Source organism: Glossina fuscipes, unplaced genomic scaffold (genome assembly GCF_014805625.2).
Source record: "Glossina fuscipes isolate IAEA_lab_2018 unplaced genomic scaffold, Yale_Gfus_2 1, whole genome shotgun sequence".
Classification (NCBI taxonomy): domain Eukaryota; kingdom Metazoa; phylum Arthropoda; class Insecta; order Diptera; family Glossinidae; genus Glossina; species Glossina fuscipes.
In genome coordinates, this window is record NW_023998415.1 from 18,673,543 (window position 1) to 18,693,894 (window position 20,352).

The 20,352-nt window shown below is 33.5% G+C and overlaps 1 protein-coding gene across 4 annotated transcripts in view; it reads left to right on the plus strand.

The window, feature by feature from the left end:
* Positions 1–20,352, plus strand: part of LOC119645369 (cAMP-dependent protein kinase catalytic subunit 3) — a 40,578-nt gene that overhangs the window by 793 nt on the left and 19,433 nt on the right. For 3 of the 4 annotated variants that reach the window (XM_038045553.1, XM_038045551.1, XM_038045549.1), the window contains exon 2: positions 7,824–8,320. In XM_038045553.1, the coding sequence (XP_037901481.1) occupies positions 7,864–8,320 (457 nt within the window). In that variant the 5' untranslated portion in view covers positions 7,824–7,863. Of the gene's footprint in view, positions 1–1,551; positions 1,660–7,823; positions 8,321–20,352 lie in introns of those variants that run through there. The other variant, XM_038045550.1, reaches the window with a different exon arrangement.

A 20,352-nucleotide genomic window follows, 5' to 3' on the forward strand; every position in this document is an offset into this window, starting at 1 on the left:
TTTTAGTCTTGTGTGTTTTTTTTTTTTTTTTTTTTTTTTTTCTAAACCTAATCGTATTATGTATATTGTGTGTGTGTGTGTGTGTGTGTTCTCAATCACTAACCGACAAACAAACAAATAAACAAGCAAACAAATACACACATACACCCATGCGCGCACTTAGTCACAGACAGGCACATATGTAGATGCATACATATCTCCTTCAAACACTTAAACTATCTAAAAGAAGTTAAGAGTAAATGTTTTGCAATAAACCGGAAATTCTAGATCATTAGTTTATTACAATAACAACTAACGACGAATAAGAAAATCACTTTCGAAGCCGAATCTCGATAATTTTATATCCAGGTCCAAGTTCACATACGATTTTCATTTCCTCAACATATTCTTCAGCGTTTAACTAAGCAAGTATTTAGTCTGCGTTTGCACGGTCTTTCGCTCTGTAAAACATTTACATATATTTCAACCGTAAATATGTCGAACTGAGTAGCAGAAAGCGGCAAATGTAGCTCTCAGAGCTACATCTGATCTTCCCGAGATCACATACGCCTTTTTATATCTCTCTCTTTGTTCGTCAAAACAAAAAAAAAAAAACAAAAAAAAATTTAATTTCTCTGGATACAGTTACTTAACTTTGCATGCAGATTCCGGTCGGCCTAACCTTATGTTTACCCATCTAAATATCAAATTCCGATTGCAGCCGTCTAAAGTGTACATTTCATCGACATTAATAATGCTTTGTTAAACGGAGCATCGAGCATATTCGTTATGAAACTTACTTTGAAATAATTTCCGAGACATTCTTGCGCACTGTCTCTTTATATAATGAAAATAGCTTTGTGAGTTTATAGCCTACTATAGATACAAGTTGTTTGCTTTCCCAAGCTTCCCAATGATATTGACATTGAAATGGAATTGAATGGTTGCCCAAGTTTTATCATTATATTTATGTATGTATTATTCATTCATAGATTTTGTAAAATATAGACGTGATATTGTAGTAAGATTTCGCTTGTAGATAATATAAGAAATCGTGTTAAATATATAGAAAGGTCATGGATTCATTTTTGACCTAACGATTCTTGGGATGACAAACGTCGGGTATATCTCTAATATCTCTAATCCGACTTGTTTAGCTGAATTCACAAGTTTCGATTTTTCAATTCGAATTGTATCATCAGTTAGCGAAAGTTTTGACAGGTAACGTATCTTGGTATTGGGACGACATTGTTTAGATTGTGTTTTTCGATGTTGCAAACTGATTGACTTTATTAACATGTCTCGCTTCACTGTTGGATATAACAATGGACGGCATCTAAAATAAAAACAAAAACAATAACAACTACTATAACGATGTAAATTAAAAATGTAATCTATATAACGTTCTTTGACTTCATTATGAAGTCCATGTTACCAATACAATTTCATTAGACCCTGTTTATTTTTGTTCGAAAAACTGATCATTCAGTTAGTCAGGCAAACATTCAGCCAGCAGTGTAATTATCTCAACTCAATAGACTACTAAATTAGAAACGTTTATTTAGTGTTGTTGCCGCTGCTGCTGCTAGTGGCACTCGTTGTGTTATTCTCTTGTACGTAAACAAATCATAACTCATATATTAGACGGGTCAGTTCGCCGTTGATCGTTTGCTGGTGCAAGTAAGAAATTCGAATATAATCGAATAATATAAGTCTTGAGTTAAGAATTTTTAAGAAAAATTGTTATTATTTAGGAAAAAAAGTAAAAACAATTAACAAAAACACAGATTATTATAAATTAAAGTAAATCGTTACGATAACTTAAACATATTTAAAGTGTCACCAGCTGTATGGTAGTATGAAAGCGTCTTAAGAACAATAAAAATTATAATAGCCAATCAATATCTGTTTGCTATGAATTTGATGAAAAAAAACTTATTGATATTCGATCGATACACAATTTTACATTTCAAGTGAGATTTAATCTGGGGTCTGGGGTCATTTAGGCGCCTAATTGCAAATGCATCGAACATGTTTTATTAATTTTGTATTTTTTGTTCCCCGCACGTCAACTTGAAAAACTCTACTCAACTAAGTAAGAAGAAGGCTGTACGAATATGAACTTATATATGAATTTAGTTCAGAAGTTATCTTGCTATCGTGTTTATTTTAATTTAAAAAAAAAACGGAAAGACCTACATTTTTATACTCCATAGCATTGGACGGGCGTGACTGATTTTTCCTATTTTCAGAATAAAAATTCAAATCTATATGTCGTGTGTGTTATAAATCTTGTGCACATAACATGGAAAGCAAAGGTACTCACAGTTTGTGACGCATACGACTGTGGGCGTTGTGGGCGTATCCTTTGATCGATTTAGCTCGTTTGCAAGTTCTTTTGCAAATTTATAAGCGATATCTTCGTTTTTGCAGACAAGCACAGACAGCACATGCTTAGGTGCATTACGAAGCTGATACTAGCTAAGAATATAATATTATATAGGGCTGGTTAATTTTTCCCATTTTTGTACCGATTCTATAGCATCACCTACAGAATATGCGTTCTGCTCTATTTTAGAAGTAATGAACGAAAACGGATTTATTATTCGTTTTGAAGAAAGGGAGGTGTTCTCAACTTGCGTGCAAGAACTCTCAAGGTTTCTGCCAAATTTAAAGCCGTTACGTGATTTTAATCACAAATATATGTACTTTGTCGGGTCTCTGCAGCTTCCATGCGTGACGGATAAAAGAATATTTTAAATAGATTAGTGAATCCATTGCTAAACTCCTATGTACATGTGTTGATGTCGACATTTGATGTCATCTTATTCAAACCGATTGCCGTTTGAATCTTTCCAACTTATTCGTCCTTCGTCACTGTGGATCGATTTAACACAACCATTGTTACGATATAAACACATGAACTCCTTACTTTTCATTTCCTTTTATTGAATTGAAAATTATTTTATTAAATTTCTTATCAAAATTGATAACGCGTTCTATTCACAATGACGGGGTTAAGCATAACTCGGAGTATGGTAAATTTTCTCGAAGTCTGTTTCAAATTCAATTAAACAGAAGTGTGAGATGATTGCCTTTTAATATAAACGCTGAGTCTAGGTAGAGATTCATGGCGAAAGTCAAAGATCGACATATCTCAGCTTTAAGGTTAGATGATAACGGGCAAGACTGCATAGATTTAATACTCATGCGAGCGGAGAAGGACGTGCAAGCGAAGTCTATCGCAACTTGACTACGCTGTTATGCATAGAAGCAACATTGAGAAATCTCTCAGACTTTTGTTAATTTCAGGCGTGTTTAGGTTCCTTACCGAGAGCAATAACTTGTGTGTTACTTATAAGTCGTACGTTAAAATAATTCCAGTAATTTCTAGTTTTTTGCATGAGAAAGAGAAAGAAAGCAAGAAATAGAGAAGTGGCGGCCGGAACATAGTGGCTGTGTGCCCGATCGGTAAGTGTTATGCCGTTACCGTCAGAGTATTTGCTATAGTTACGATCGAAGTAAACTCTAGCGCACTGAGATTTGAATTCGCTAACACTCACTTGATAGCTCCGAGTTTCATCTGCTCGGCTACTCATGCAAAATCGTAATATTCAAGGATATAATAGAAGGTTATATGGGAAATTTTCTATTTGTTGATTTATCTCGAGCGCTTTGTAAAGCAGAATCATGTACAGACGTGATTGAAATGGCTTCGGGACGTCTTATAAATTTGGTGGTGATTTACTCCAACGTGCGATCTTATACTCGAAAATTTGAACTTGGAGCAACTATCTTATGAAATGCCATTATTTTATAGCATGCGAGAGTTTCAATAGCAAAGTCGCGCTTCTAGCAAATATAACCTGAATCTTAAACTTCTCGAACAGATGGATTTTCTCGCGGCACGTCGGTCGGGTGTTCATAAATGAATTTTATGTATTCTCATAGTTTAACTTAGCTGACAGTCGCGTATTTTATTAAAATTTTTGGAAATTTTGAATTGACTAAAATAAAATAAAAACACTTTTTTTTCTGCGATTTTGGCCACAAATACGAATTTTGTATTCTATGATTGCTTGTATGATCATGTGCGAGTCAATTATCATTAGCAAAATTAGGTCATAAGTACTGAAATAGAACGTTGTCATGTTTTCAGACGTCTATGTACATATGGCGCGGACAAAATTTAATGGAAAACATTTTTCATTTGGACACATCAATAAACCATTGAAAGGGTTGACATCTCTAAAAAACGTAAATCAATATTATTATAATATAATTTTAATATCTTTTTAACTGCCTACGAATAAATTGCCAAAGTTGACTGAACGTTCTCTTTGTAAAAGACTGCTTAATTCTAATAACTCAAGATTCTTATCAGAAGAAGCAGGGCTCAAATTATATGTACAAGTGAATGTGACAATGTGTGTGCTGTTATTTGAAACTAGGCGACACAAGTCGAACAAGCCGAACGTCGCATTGAACGTGAGTTCACCACGCTAGAAATGGTGAGGAGAATCGACAAATTCATATAGGATGATCACCAGTTGAAAATGCACGTGCAAAGCGATATAATAGGTCTTTCAAAAACTGCTCCTGACGATATATTGAGTAAAAGTTTCAATTTACGAAAACTGTATACCCGATCGGTGTCAAATTGCTTTATAAAAGAACAGCTACAGCTATCTGAAGGTGTCACAATAGGACATTTGGCGTTGTTTCAGAGAAATGTAATTGATTCATATCCGCATAGGGGTAAAACGAGTCTATTACTTCATGCCTAAGATGAACGAACTATCGATATAATAAAGTGAAACAACGCGATTCAGCTCCGAGGAAGGCAAAAGCACTTCCATCGGTTACCATGATATGATTTTTAGAGAATGTCCTGCAATGGGGACATTTCCACTGATCATATTCAAGTGAATATCACCGGCATTAGTCAAGCGAACAACAAACAAATCTCGCAAATTAACAAACATGGTGGAAGTTATACTCGATCGGAGCTTAATCTCTTTTCAATGCTCTCCGCTGAGTTTTCAATGATAGGTAGTTTTGAAAATTACCATACACTTCCTCTGCACCTTATCCACCACACATCGTGTTTTGCAAATGCGGTCTTGGAAAGAAAAAATTTAGGATTCAAGTTAACGTTCTAAACGAAAAGGTTCGCAATATTGAAGGTCATCACTTTGCAAAAGTTTTACTCAAACTTATCAACTTAATCAAAGTGTAAATGGAGAATATAATCCCAAAACCCATTAATGCGAGATATATATATATATATATATATGTTTTTAGTCATAACGCGGTCATGACATGTGTGCAACAAAGGCCCAAGATGATGAATAGCTTTAATGGTAAATGGTAACTCAAGCTGGATGGAATTTAGTTCTCACTAGAATTTGCAAATTTTTGCAAGATTAATTTAAACTAAATGCTTGATAGAGGTGCGCACATGTAAAAGATGCGCAAATGATTGATTGATTACACATATGCGACTCCAAAGATTATGGCTTTAATAAGTAGGCGCGTTAAGGGACAACGCTACGACCAGAGCCGCGTTGCAAAAGAAAGCGTGATTTTGAGCAAGAAGTGAGAGAAGAAAATAGTTTTGAAAAATATTGAAAAGTGACAACAGCGTAGCCAATGGGCCTTTGCCTCCCAGAGTATAACTCGTACAAATATAAGTTGCAAGGACACATTTTCTACGTTCCACTAGACAGCAAAGTATTGAGGATGTTTTCAAAATATTAATTATTTTGCATGATTGGCGGGTAATTGAAAAAAAAGTTTGATTGATTTTCGGCAAAAAGAAGGGAAACGCGTTGTTATCAGATAATGTGTAAATTAAAATTGACCCTTACCCATTGCTTTTCAATGTGATATTTCAACGATGTTGTAAAAAATTCGAATGAAAAGAATGTGAGGTCTTCGCGTCTAATTTGACGCGTGTCTTTATTGGAATACACAATTTTTTTCTCTTAATTTTCATTATTATTTTCATCATTCTTTGTTACCATAAAACTGCCGCCTCATTCATTTTCCTCAAACGTTTTTTTGCTAGAGTCTGCGGCCTTTACTGAATCTGCGAAAGACAGAATCCGACATTTTACACTTTGTGTGATGCGAAAAAGACGGCGGAAAATGCCAAGAAAATTCACAATTCTGCAGTCGAACGGATAATTAACATTGATATCTACGTCACGCATCATTTCTTCATTTGTTGACGGGAGCACTGACTCCTTTCGAAACGCTTTCACATGAACACTAGAATTGGATTAGGGAAGTTGGAAATTAATCTCTGCCTCTTGTCTGTAACCTCGGCTAGCACGGATTCGACTGATATAGCTAGACCTTTGGGAGCGTTTACGAAGGCATATCGAAATTTCAAAGGAAAAAAATGATTTTCTGAACAATTTACAGAAGCTCTTGCCCTTAGTTAGTGGAATCGTTATTCATAGTAATTTATGTCGGGTTACAGTAACTTAATCGGCAATTGTTTTGCATCCCTATAGGCATCTAGAACTGTGGTATGCAACTTTGTTGATTACTTAGAGCTTTTTCAATTCCATTTGATTTTCTTGGTTCATTTTACAGTCCAGTCAGAGCAAATGACTCGTAATAGTTGCACGTAAGAGTCCGTCTTTTGTTTATTCGCCCGCATAAGTTTCCATAAATGAAATAAGTTTTTTTCACTGTATATTCGCTCATATTGCTGTCCGCGAGAATAGATTTCAATTAATTTTAACAAAAACCAAAACAATATCATCGATCATATACCACAAAACCGACATCTTAAGTACATGTACACACATGTTTCTATTCTAAATATATATATATATATATATATATGTATATATATATAAAAGAGAAAAATAATAAAAAATGAAAATAAAATTAAACCAACCAACCAATATATGTTTGCATATATATACTTTATGTATACATGTTTAATTATAAATATTTTTGTTTTCCATCAATCAGTACATCATTATTCAATTTGGTTCAATAGGGTTGTAGAGGAACTAGAGCTCGAGATAGAGAAAGATAGAGAGAGAGGGGGAGAGTGAGGAGAGAGAGAGAGAGAGAGAGAAAGCATAACCAAGGTCGTCATTGCACTTGACATAGGTCGCACCGTTAATAGAGCGCATTTGATTGGCAAGCGATGAAATACCGATATGTACATTGCATTTGAACATTAGCAACGTATTTATGCACTTGAAATGTGGTATCAAAGGTTAAAGTAATTGGGAATGTTGATGTGTGGTTGTGGATGCTTTAACGCGGATACCGTAATAATTTGTTATTTTTTTTTTTTTTTTTTTTTTTTTTTTGTTTGTATTTAGTAAATAAATCGACATTTGACTTAATTGTCTACATTGCTGACCTTACTGTTAGTATCAATTTCATATGTGTGCACATGGTATATAAAATCTATGATAAGCTCGCCGATGTCATAAAAGCCCATAGAAAAATTCTAATGTACTCTGCTTATTTTTGCATTATGAATTTTGTAACAAATTTACCAGATACATAATTATTTTATTCGTCTAATGGTCAATCAATTGATATTATGAAAGAAGAGAGGCATAGGGATTATGTATGTTTACGTAGTTGAAAGGACTAAAAGTAGATTAAGTGGACGGGGTCGAAAGACTTTTTTGTTTAATTTTTTTTTTTATTATTACTTTCTTTTTTTTTTTGTTTTTTTATTGTTTTATTGTTTTACTCGAGAGAAAATCAATAATGTTTTATATAAGTGTGCGTATGTGTGTTTGTGTGCATCTATGCTTTAGAGCTATCGTTACATGCGTTTACTTTCGCTCTTTTTGTTACAGATTTTCTTATTTGTCATTTAAAATCATCTCGTGTGATAAAATGTCAGCTGCCACTTGTTCACGTATACGTACGACATCAACAACAAATTCAAATTTGAATGTTGTTGCCGAGACTACAGTAAATGTAAAATTGTGTAATATGGCTTGCAGTTTAACGAGCGGTAATAGTCTACGATCCAGTGAATCATCGGATCCCTTAGAATCCGATTATAGCGAAGACGCCGATGAAGAAGAGCCAGAGGATGGTGAAGATATAAAACACGAACATAACACTGACGATAGAGAGAATGATTACGATTATGACGAAAATGCTGCCGAAAATGAAGAAGACAATCAGAATGATGACGATAATAATGATGACACTGATGATGGCGGCGAAGATGTCAATGAAACAAGTAATGAAGGAGACGACAACACTGAAGATAATAGCGATACCGATACGGCAAGAAGTCTTAGAATATACAGTTTGGATGATTTCCAAATAATAAAAACTGTAGGTGAGTCTTACGATATCCCTTACGATGTTTTATCTCAATTATATTGTAACCCCATATATATATAGTAATTGTTAAAAGAAGAAATCCAGTGTTTGCTTGTTGTATTGAAATTGACTTGCACTAGATCGTTTTTGCGACAATTTGATATAAAAGTTAACTGCATCAAGTGGATCACCTCTTTGGATCATATTCCATCACATTTTAAACTTCTGACGGGAGAAAGCACTTTTTATAGCACCAAAGTGTACTTTTATGACGAAAATAGGTGAAGAATAATGGAGGAAATGTAGATTCAGTAAACTGGAAACGCGTCAGTGCGCTTAGTCAGTTAATCAATCAGTAAACAAGATAAAATTATTGGTATATTATCACGCAAAATAAATGAAGACTTTAATTAGTTGAGACGGTGCAGTGCGTTTAATGATCGGCATTGCCCGACTGTAAGTTGTCGACTTGTTTTTAAAAAAATAGGGTTATTAGAAAAAAAAAAAAAAAGAAATAAAAAGAAAAAGAAAACACAAGTTTTTCGGTTATTGATTGATTTTAATCATATCTTGTGTTTATTTCGTTCAGAATTATTTTGTTTACATTAAGTGATGCATGATGCATGATGCATAATGCATTTGTATGTGTGCTTATGTATGTGTATAGGAATATAATCCATTTCATTTTACAAATTTGTATTAAAATTTTCCGCCTCTATGCACACACATTTTCTCAATGCCATACAAAATTGTTTGATTTTTCTTCGAAATCGTAAAAAAGTAGAAAATTGATTACAAGAAAACATAATATTTCATTGCTTCAAAGTGCTCGCAGATATACACATTCATATATGTCGTAGATGTATTTACATGCATATCTATATATATATATATGTAAATGTAAATGTGCAAATGTATAAACAGATATACATTTTATAAAGACATTGGTTTATGTTCGTGTTCGTCGTCGGTCGATGCAGCTATTACTTTTACTGTTGCTGTTGTTGTTGTTGTTATTGTTTTCGTCATTTCTGTTGATGTTTTACTGTCTTAAATACCATAAGAGCTTGCCGCATTAAATATTAGCAGTAATGAGTCACAGTAACGATCGCTTTTCCTTTTACGAATTCTTCATACATTTATTTTTATTTGCTTGCTATATGCTCGGCTTTATATAGTATAGGCTTGTCTATTTATGGATTAGCTACATAACCGCCTTAAAGTGTGAAAATTACTTTCCACAAAAAGTACAAATCTTATCTGTTGCACGTAGATACACGGAGAAAAATAATTTAAGTGCAAAAATCAACTGTATTAACTTATACGACAGCAGTACATTACACCTGATTACAATACAGTTAGTTATTCGATTCGTAGTGTCGAATGCTATCATTTCGCGAATGCAGCAGATTTCAAATCGTGAACATATCGTTATTACAATATCTTAATCGTTTTCATTCGTTTCTTTCATGTTTGAAGTTTTGAAAAATTGAAATTTTAAAGCTAATCCTAAACGTTCTCAATATAACTATAGAGTTCTCAATATAACTATGCAACGATAGAGTGAGCGAAAAATTCATCTATAACTAACAACTTTCAAGCGGTGGCAGAAAATGTGAATTTATTTATTCCAATTAAAATTAATCAAAATCCTTGAGGATTTGGATATCGCCCAAAATCGATTTTATATTGAATGCATGCACAACTTTGCACTTCGATCACTTTTTGCCCCACCCACGTATAAGGGGTGTGGAACATTAAAGGAATTCGGAAGTCTATGCCAACGTTTTAAAAATACCATAAGTTCCTCGAACCGGGAAAGAATGAATGAAAGGAAAAAAGGTGCTTTTTGCGACTTGTATATGTTTTTTGCTGTCAGAAAGGTCAAAAGGCATTGCAAATTGAAACAAAAAAAAGAAAAAGGAAAGATAGATACAAAGATCTTTCGCTACTACATCTAACATCACCATCTGCGTCCATTAAGTGAAGGCGTCAAACCAATCGAGCCGGCTCGTCGTCAGTTTTTTCGTGCAATTAAAAATTAATCACACTCTCTTGCATCAAAAAAAAAAAAAAAAAAAGGGAGCTTTGGGAAATGATTTATGCATTTTCTTTTCGCAAAGAACACCGTCTCGAACCGGGAGCCACGGTAAGCAGCACCTAGCTGTGATAACTACTAAGTTCGGACATAATATTTTGAATTATTCCTTTATATTACATAAAACATTCATGATTTCATTATTTGTTATTAGTAAAGAGCTTTTCGTTTCCTCTTAATTTTTATGCCAAATCTGCTTAAGGTCATTGAAGGCAATTTCAAGTATTTACATGAATTACTTCCATCACATGTTAAGTTTCAATAATTTGACATAGAGTTCAGAGAATATATATTTTTTCATTACTGGCTACAATTATACTACTGGGTCCAAGCAAAAAAAAGGCGAATTTGCTTTTAGTCCGTAAAATCGTTGTTCTTTCAAATCAAATTTCACTTTAAAAATATTTCTTGGTAACAGTTTGCCCTGTTAAAATCGCCTTGATTTTTGAGTGACCTTGACGCGGTTTTTCCGCTCTTTTGCTTGCCTTTTGGGTGATATTCGCTTGATTGATTGATCCTTTGTTTCCGGGTCGTATGCGCAGATCTAAATCCCGTCTCTCGTCGTAATCGCTGATGAACTTTAAAACAATTCCTTTGCTCAGCACCAACATACAATGTAAAAATCGCGGAAAGAATAATTGTTTTATTTTTTTACTTATGTGTCGTACAAAATCAAACGCAGTCGAAGCATCAGTGATGTTCATGATGTGAAATGTGGCACAATGATTGTGTCTGGCATAGTGCTACCAGAATATGTAACATAAATAAAAAGTTTTCGAATTATAAGCAAACTCACCACATTTTTCGGACACGATGTACATTCAGCCGTATTAAGCAACACTCTTAAGATTAACGGTTTAAACTGCGCAAGCATAGAGAAGATCATCGCTTGAGAGCAGGGCAAAGTTAATTGTTCCTTTGCAATTTATTTCGTCTTCAAGTACTAATAAGCGAACTTCGGTCCAAGTGTGTTACACTGTGCCCTTATGGCCAAGAATTTCAATCAGAAAAGCATGGAGCAAAGGCAAAGTAAAGAGTACACAATTTTAGGCTGTTAAAGCTATTAAAAGCGAACGCAAGCCGAAGTAACTGTATATGCAGCGTATTATAAGGTATGATCTACTACACTGAGATTCGAAGTCGCGATCACAGACTTGGCTGTCGCGTGTCTTATTCCCTGGGCTGTGCGGTAAGCCAATATTGTCTTGAAGTCTCATCTTTCCGTTTGATTTTCTAGGTAATGTATAAAGGTCTCGTACAAAAAGAAATAAGAATTTTAGGTAAGAAGGATTAATTCGTGCAAGCAGAAGCATCAGTCAATTTACGGGTTCGATTATGTTTCTGTCGACGTTTATGTTAACTTCAATTAAGTGCAATGAGAAGTAAGTGAGAGAACTATTATGGAGGAGGGAGTGGGGATGGAATAGCAAGAGGACGCCGAAGGACTTGCATACTTGCATACTCTATAGTACAAATGTATATAATTGCGTTTGTGTTTTTATGCTTGTATGTTTTTATTGCATTATTACATATGCATATACCGTGCGTAGGGACCAACGTTAAGGTGACGCTCATATATCAAAAGATTTCTATTAATTGAAGGATTATGTCGATGATTCTTAACATACTTGGATGGATTGTTCTTCATAAATTACGGTCAACGTGTTTGTATACTTTTAAGCATTTTGTAGGTCAAATACCAACTTAAGAATAATAAATTAATCATTTACAACCTTAATAGACCTATGAATGGATAGATTATGGTAATAAATGTTTCAATGGGCGCATTTATGTCTGTTTAATCAAAGCAATAGCAAATGTATCGCGTACAGTGAATGCTTCGTTTCGATGAATTTGCTTTTAATTAAATAATTTTATATTTGCCATGAATGAATTCGTGAATGCCTGTATACGCATATAGTGACTATGATCATATATATGTAGATTCTTGCAACTTTTTCCAATGAACCAAATTGATATTTCGTAAACTTGAACAACAATTTAAGAGAACTGTGTAATGGTTTTTAATTTTTTTCGTTCGGTTTTTTTTCTGCATTTTCTTGCCTCTTTCAAGTATAGACGTTAATGAAATAATTAGTAAGTCATTGTCATAGCGTATTCAAAATTGAAAAGACGAATAGAAGAATTACAAAAAAAAAACAACATATAAGTATATGTATGTGTTATTAGGCAATTCTTGCCGTATGTTTTCCATCGCAAGTAAATATTTAAAAATCACAATTTTTCGTGCATTAGTTGGTCGATTGCTTATATTTTGGATCGGGCTGCGTTGCCTACTTTTAAAAAAGTGAAGTAGTTTTTCCATTTTTTTTTTTTTTTTTTTTCTCTTTTGAAAATATCTTTCCGTGTAATTTAACATTTATTTTTATATTAATTTCAAATGTTTTTTGTTTTTTGATTTTTAATATTTAAGCAATCATTCAGTGTGTGACTCCTATATAAGCAGGCAGGGTAGTGGCTGTAGGTTAAGGAATAGATAGATAGTTGTTGTAATGAAATAAGGTTAAATTTCTGCTTCATTTGTTTCTGATAGTAGTAAGTTCTTAGAAATTGTGTTTTCGGAATTATCTCGTTCGATATGAAAATACATCTGTGTCAAAGTGGATCTTCCTGTATCTTAGTTTGAAAGTTTCAAAGTGCAATTAAGCAGAGAAAGAGCGGACAGGTGAAGTCATAAAACCGATGAATTGATACGCGGATAAAGGAAGAAAGGAACGAGGAAATTAACGAGCGAGTAACCATAATAGATGCGCACATATGAAAGCGGAATTTCAGTATAGAACCTACACGTTCATTGAACAAAAATGATGAAAATAATTTATTCGTAACATTGGCTGTTCATCGTTGCTTATGCATATTTCCAATCAGTCTAGTAATTTGCGAATGCCGCGCCAAAAAAGCTTTCAACTCTTTTGGGGGAAACCGGTCATCGAGCCATCGGCCATTTTCCGTGTTTATATATATTTTGCATGCGAATGGTCCATCGATGCGAGCAAGTGGTAGTGAGAAAGTGGAGCAAGTGGAGCAAGTTCGCAGTTAAGTGCTTCCAACGTCTTGTAAAATGGTTTCGCAGTATGGATATGGAACGGATGGCATATAAAAAAGTTACTTTGGATTCACAGCGTTTCATTGGACTTTGACAGCTAATAACAAACTAAATTCTTCCGGTCCCAGCAAACACAGACTGTCGGCCTGTGATTCCCAAAATGAATCCATCTTGCTTCGCTAGTCAGAATAGGATAGAAAAAAGGATATGTTTGTCGATGAGTGTATTTAATTTGCCACAACACTCGAGGTTTTCGCTGTTAGAAAAGGTATTGTTGCGATATATGTTGGTATTACTACTGCTTATTATTGCCAGATGTTCGAACTAAAAAAAAAAGAAAAAAACACCACGTCAAGCATTTATTGCTCTATATGAGGTGTCAGCGACATCTACGGGCAAATTCCGGTTTCATATTCACATGCTTGGTAATGTCGGCCAGATAAATGTATCGAGGCGAGGGAAACATTTATGGATTGATGTCCAGTTATTCATAAGATTTCGAGTCAAACTATGATTTGCAATATGAAGCGTTCAATGCGTGCAAATGTTATGAGAAAATTAATGTAACTTTATTAATGTGTATAAAACTGGGCGGAATTTGCTTATCAGCGCACTACCAAAGCATAATGAAAAAACAAATAAGCTATTCAAGCTCACTTGAATTTCACATACAGCAAGCGTTATTTGTGGTATGTATAAAGGGTGTGCCAAAATAAGCTAACATTACTTTCGTTTGCTGTAGTGTTTGCAAGAGAAATCCTCTTTATCATAAGCGACAATAATTTTGCTTTCTTATAAAAAGTCGTAACACGAAGGTTAGATGAGAGAGAGAAAACATATGATAAATGTGTGCTCCGACCTTGAGACTTTTTTTTTTTTTTATTCTTTGTTGACACTTCTGATCACATTTTCCCAAATATGTTGAGATAGATGCTATTAAATGCCGAGAATTTTCCATTGCTTTTGACATATTAATGCCGATAAGGTCTTTGCGATGGCTCCATGGAAAACAAACATAAGACGCACTTTCCTGTGTTGTATTAATTTAAATTCACATATTCACGCACATTTTGACGCGCCCTGTTGGAATACCAGGTTAGGCATCAAGCGAAAATGGTTTTTATCATTGATTGATTTACTGGTTGAAAAATTCATTGCTTGTTTGTGTGTAGAGCTTCTAAACAAACAATATATCGGGTAACAGATATGGGTAATTATTTCAAATGTTCTTAAAAGTTACCATTCGAAGCATATCTCTCGGTGTGTTTAAGTTAGGCGATCGATCTAGCGCTGGTGTTGCTCAAATACGTTTAAAACTTTTGTTTGTTTATTTATTTATTTTATTTATTATTTTTTTATGAATTTGCTCAACTTGCGAAGCTATCTGTTTAAATGGCTTAATGCCAAGTTTTATCATATATATATATATATATATATATTTTATTTATTTTTTTTTTTTTCTCTACTTAATAATCTATTCGTCTTTTGCTTTTCTTAGTTTTTTGGTCTTGCGTTTGGCCAAAATGTCACAAATTATGAGATAGGTCGTATGGCTAAGGAGGCGTGCATATGTTATTTTTCATGTAATTTTGTCAGAGGATTTCTTAGAAAGTTTGACGACACAAAAACACACACATTCGCACACACATGCACGCATATACACTTTGTTTGATTTTTGATTTGGTCTGTGGCCATATGTTTATCTGTTCGTTTGTGCGTCTATATGCCGGTCTTTCCGTCTGTTAGTTCTCTTTTATCTATTTGTGCCTTTGTCTGCACAACTGTTCATATATCCGCTTCTAATTGGAACTATAAATGTCTTTTAAAAACTTCAATAAATGGTTGAGAACTTAAAGCGTATATCTTCCTTGAAGACTTTTCAGTTGTATTGACGAATGGTGTACAAGCCGTAGATAATATTTCCAAACCTTCAACGGGTACCCGTGCCCAATAATAAAAAACTTATAACCGTAAACCATTTTCGTCAAGACGATATATATATATATATATGTCAATATATTAATAAAAAATGTTGTAATTAGTTAGTCAATTTTGCCATTATTATTAATTAATTAATAAATTAATGATAAATAAAAAGCGAATAACGATACTATAATCGGGCATGGGCGACCATTAGACACTCTACACCATTGCATTTAATTAATAATATAGCAAAATGTGGGCACATGACTCCTAAATTTAGCATACTAAACTTGCTTGACAGAGATTTTTTTATTTTCAAGTTGTTTCCGTCACAATAAAATACGACAAATTAGGCCACGTCGCCATAGAAGGGTTTGATCTCTTGTGAATCTCTATGTATTGTACGATCTAAAAAATAGATCAATGGGATCCAAATTCCCTACGTTTAATTTACTAAGGACATATTGCAATCACAAATTATTAAAAATTAGTTCTTTTTGACATATAAAGTCTTATTTTTGATTAAAATCTTAACGTAGCCTGAGATCCTAAAAGTGAATCTGCGTGGTAAAATTATTATTGTGAAGGAATGAATTTTCATCAAGAAATATTGAAAATTTTGCTTTTTTACAATAAAGATTCCCAAGGAACATTTATATGACAAGGTATTCGAAAAATTACCCCATACGATCCAAAGTTTTCATAACAATTTAAAATAGTGAAATAATATTACTAAGCGATTTTTGTCGCGAAATTCTAAAAATTACAATATGAACAGTGGTCAAACAAGTGGTCCGATCCGAATTATTTTGAATAACGTTCATCCGTCAATAGGTTCAATAGAAGAACAGGTGAACAGACAGACAAACAAATTTACATCGATTTAATAAATGGGTTTCTCTCAAGTTCTTCTGGGTGTTACAATCTTACAAACCTACTGTACTCTGTACCACAAGTGGTGTAGCATATAGATCGGAATGTTTTATTAATTAAGTTAATCGATTAGTAAGGCGCACAGTAATAGGCATCGAATAGTGCTGAAATCAAATAGTTTTGCTGAATAAGAGCGGGGTTAGGTAATCGTTTAACAGATTTTTGCTTTATCTATTGACAGATTTATTAATAAAATAAGTAAAAGAAGAAGTGTACGTTTTCGTCTTGAACGTAATTGGTGTCCAGACGGAGGCATTTACGCGTAATTTGCTTTCACAATTTTAGTAAAAATTTGTGTTAAGAATTTGAAATTGAATTTTTGTGTAAATCAAATATTATTTGTGAACAAGACAAATTTACTAAAACTTTCAGAACATTTTCAAGGCTTTTTTCAATATGAATATCTATGCAAAACTAGTGAATTCTTTAGGAGATGGTAAGAACTATGCCGAAAATGGATTCACAAAAGATAATCCGTCACAGCAATACATATTCTATGTTGCACATTGCTTTAAAGTAATGTTGAAACAATTAGTAGCAAGACTTTTCAGAGTCAAATTTAAATTTCATTTATGAATTTATTAAAAAAAAAATATATATATATAATTACTTTCCAATTTTGCATAGGTACATATGCATATCGTATTGATTTTTATTATGTATGTAGGTACGCGAGATTCGAATCAAATTCAACTGAATGATGTTTTCTCTTGCTTTGCTTTTCTCAATTTGAAAAAAAAAAAAAAAAAAAAACAAAAAAAAAACATTCGCCTTTGGGGATACGAGCAAATATTGTGAACGTCTGTTAATGCATATAAATATGTCACTTGATTATACGTATATAGTAAAAAAAAATATTGTGAAAATCAAACCAGACATTCCGTCGTCATTAATTTGTTCAACTGACATACGACAATAATAATAATAATAATAATAATAAACTAATTTCAGTAAAATAGAGAAAATTTATGAAAAATTATGTTTGGAAATGTAATCTTTGTATGCAATGCACATGTAATACATCTTTTGTATTATTTTATCGAAAATAGGATAACGCACAAGAAGAAATGCCTTTAGGAATGGACGGCTTTTAATAATCAAGAATGTGTATGCATATGAATATGTACAATTTATAAGATAGTATGAAAAGCTTAAAATCCTCAATAGAAATATGGCCTGAATCGACTGTTTCCATTTTTTAACGGTACTCTACAATGACCCATAAAATATATGTACTTTGCCATTTTTTTCAAAATGTCTTGAATTTGCAATCTATGCACAATTAAACATTAAACAAATGAATTAACAATTTAAAAAAAATCCAATAATACACCATAATAGTTAGTTGGGTGCCAGTTAATTTAACCACCTACCTAAACTTGTTTAATTTTCGCCTTCAGGTTTTCAATATGGATTAAGGGTATCAGTAATGTGCCTATATGAAGGGAAGATTTAATATGTTGTGTCTTCTCAATCTTCTTACTTGATAATTATCATCTAATTAGTTTACGGAATATAAGTATGCAGGCTTCTTAATCTGTTTAAGTAATTACTGTCAAAACCGCTTTTATTTCACCTTAAACTTGGAGAAGATCAAGATCGGGACGTAAATTGTGATTACGCACAAGTCAACCGTATTGTAGGCGCACCCTTCTATTCGATTTGGCTATTTGAATACAAACGTACGTGCCAGACTCCCAGTACGAATTCGATATTTTAATTTTTGTCACCGGGAGAAAATTTCCCATAGGCATTTTCATACACGGACAGACGGACAGACGGACATTTCTAGACAGATTCAAGATCAAGAACTTTACAAATACTTTATAGCTATCCGCCTGAGTGGCCGAGTAAACAAGAGTCTCGACTAGCAAGTCAATGGTCGTGGGTTCGAATCTCAAGTGCGGTAGAGTTTTTAATAAAAGCCGATAGCCTTAGATGCTAGTGCTTTTAAGAGTTTAGTCTTAGAATTTATTTCTGTGGCGAAATTAATAATAATAATAGTAATAATACTTTATAGCTTCGGTGAGGCCACTTCATCCAACATTTGTTGGTTTGCTTGAATGCAGAATTACTTTTACATTTTGGAGATAAGTTAAAATTCTGGGAAAACTCGCCATATTGCACTGCAACCGAGGCGATAACGTTTCGAAAGTGTCGTAGGAGAACTCGTGGTGTTTATAGCGAACGTGCTCTATCGAAATCAGCAATGGCCATGTCGTTGACTTCTTTGCGATCTGGAAAATGCAACGCTAAGCGCTCTGCCGTCTAACCGTCCTGCTCTGATCGAGCGATAGTTCATAAAGTCGATAAAATTCTTCAGAAAATTAAATAGAGGCTGTCACATTTCATCCTCCGGCATCGTTGATGAATTAGATATTGACCGAAAAATAATTTTGAACTGTATTCATAAGGCTGGAAACAAGAAGAAGCTTATTATTTGGAAATCTCATGAATTAACAGTGAAAGAATTGATGGAAAGAATTTCTATCTGGCAATCGTTGTTGAAGGAAAAAGAATCCGAACCATAGTCGAATAGAGATTGATAATGGACTATGAAAAAATGTGGCAACACATTTAGCGAGGTTTGAGAAAGCTCGGTGTGGAATATTTTCATGCCTTCACAAAAATAATGCGAATCTTGCCTCTTCCAGTAGCTATTTGCTTCGCTCTCTTTGTGCAGCTTTTTTAATGCTTATATATAAAGCTTATCTCAAAAGACATGTGTGAAAATCAGTTGATTGGCTTTTTCGATCAGAGTCCCACGAGTTCTACGATAATGAGTTTAGAAGAAAAATTGCACAAAATTATCAATTAAAATGGCACATAATTGGTTGAATAGAATTTATATAATATACAGTGAAAGTTCCTTATTCGCGCTTCCTTTATTCGCGATTTCACTATTCGCGGATGCAAAAAAATGCGATCAATTCCCATATTCGCGGCTATAAATTTCTCTAATCGAGGTTTTTTTTGCGAACGTAAGCAAACAAAATGAAAGGAACTTTATTACTTAATGAATAAAGTATTGTTGTGAAAATCCCAAATTGCCTAAAGAGGGAACAACTAAATGCACATTCGCATGCAATTCAATTGATTTTTTTATATATTTGATTTTTTTTTTCAAATTTGTCACCTAGGAACGTATCCCCTATAATCCCATATAAATTACCATTCCGTATTCACGGTTTCTGTATTCACGGCATTTTTATGGAACGTATTCCCCACGAATAAGGAAGTTTTACTGTATATTAAAAATTTGTTTGACCTTGGGGTGAAAAAACGCCACGAGTTCTTTCCTTGATTTAGTATAATGCCTGATTATATCATAGCAATTATATTAATAGTGAAGCTTAAAAAGCCATGGTCAGGCAAGGTAGCCTTTTAAAAAACATACTGTACTGCGTCCAATACAATTTATCTAAGTGTCTTCGTCACAAAATATCAAAGTTTGTACCTTATAGTTTTTGTGAGTGCCCTTATATAGGGAGGAGCACAAAACGTAAACTTACGTAGTCCAAATTTATAACGGTATGTTGTTATGAAAAATCACTATCTTGCAGTAATTGTCAACTTGTAACAATAAAACTTATAATTTTTAACAAGACAAGCTTGTTTTTATTACGAATGATTGTGTAGTGGAGAGGGAGCCGAAGAGATGATCTGACTTCATCGAAAGTTCTAAAATGTTATCTTTCACCGATTTTTGCTAAAAAAGGATAAAAAATCGCACCTTCTTTTTTATATATAAGACGACTTCTTCAAAACAATTTTCCATATGGGGGATTTATCGTAAAAATAGTTCGATTCAATGCATTTTCAATACCGTCCGCCGTTGAGTCAAAACATGTTGGTGTATCACATCTCGTCTCAATATCTCAGCAAATATGCATACAGACATACGAAAAAGAGTGCCAAACTAATAGGTAAAAAAAAGAGCAGTCTATCTGAATTTTGGATTCCGATTTTATTATAGATGGAGTAGGGTATAACAATAGCGATAATAAAAATAATAATAATAGTAATG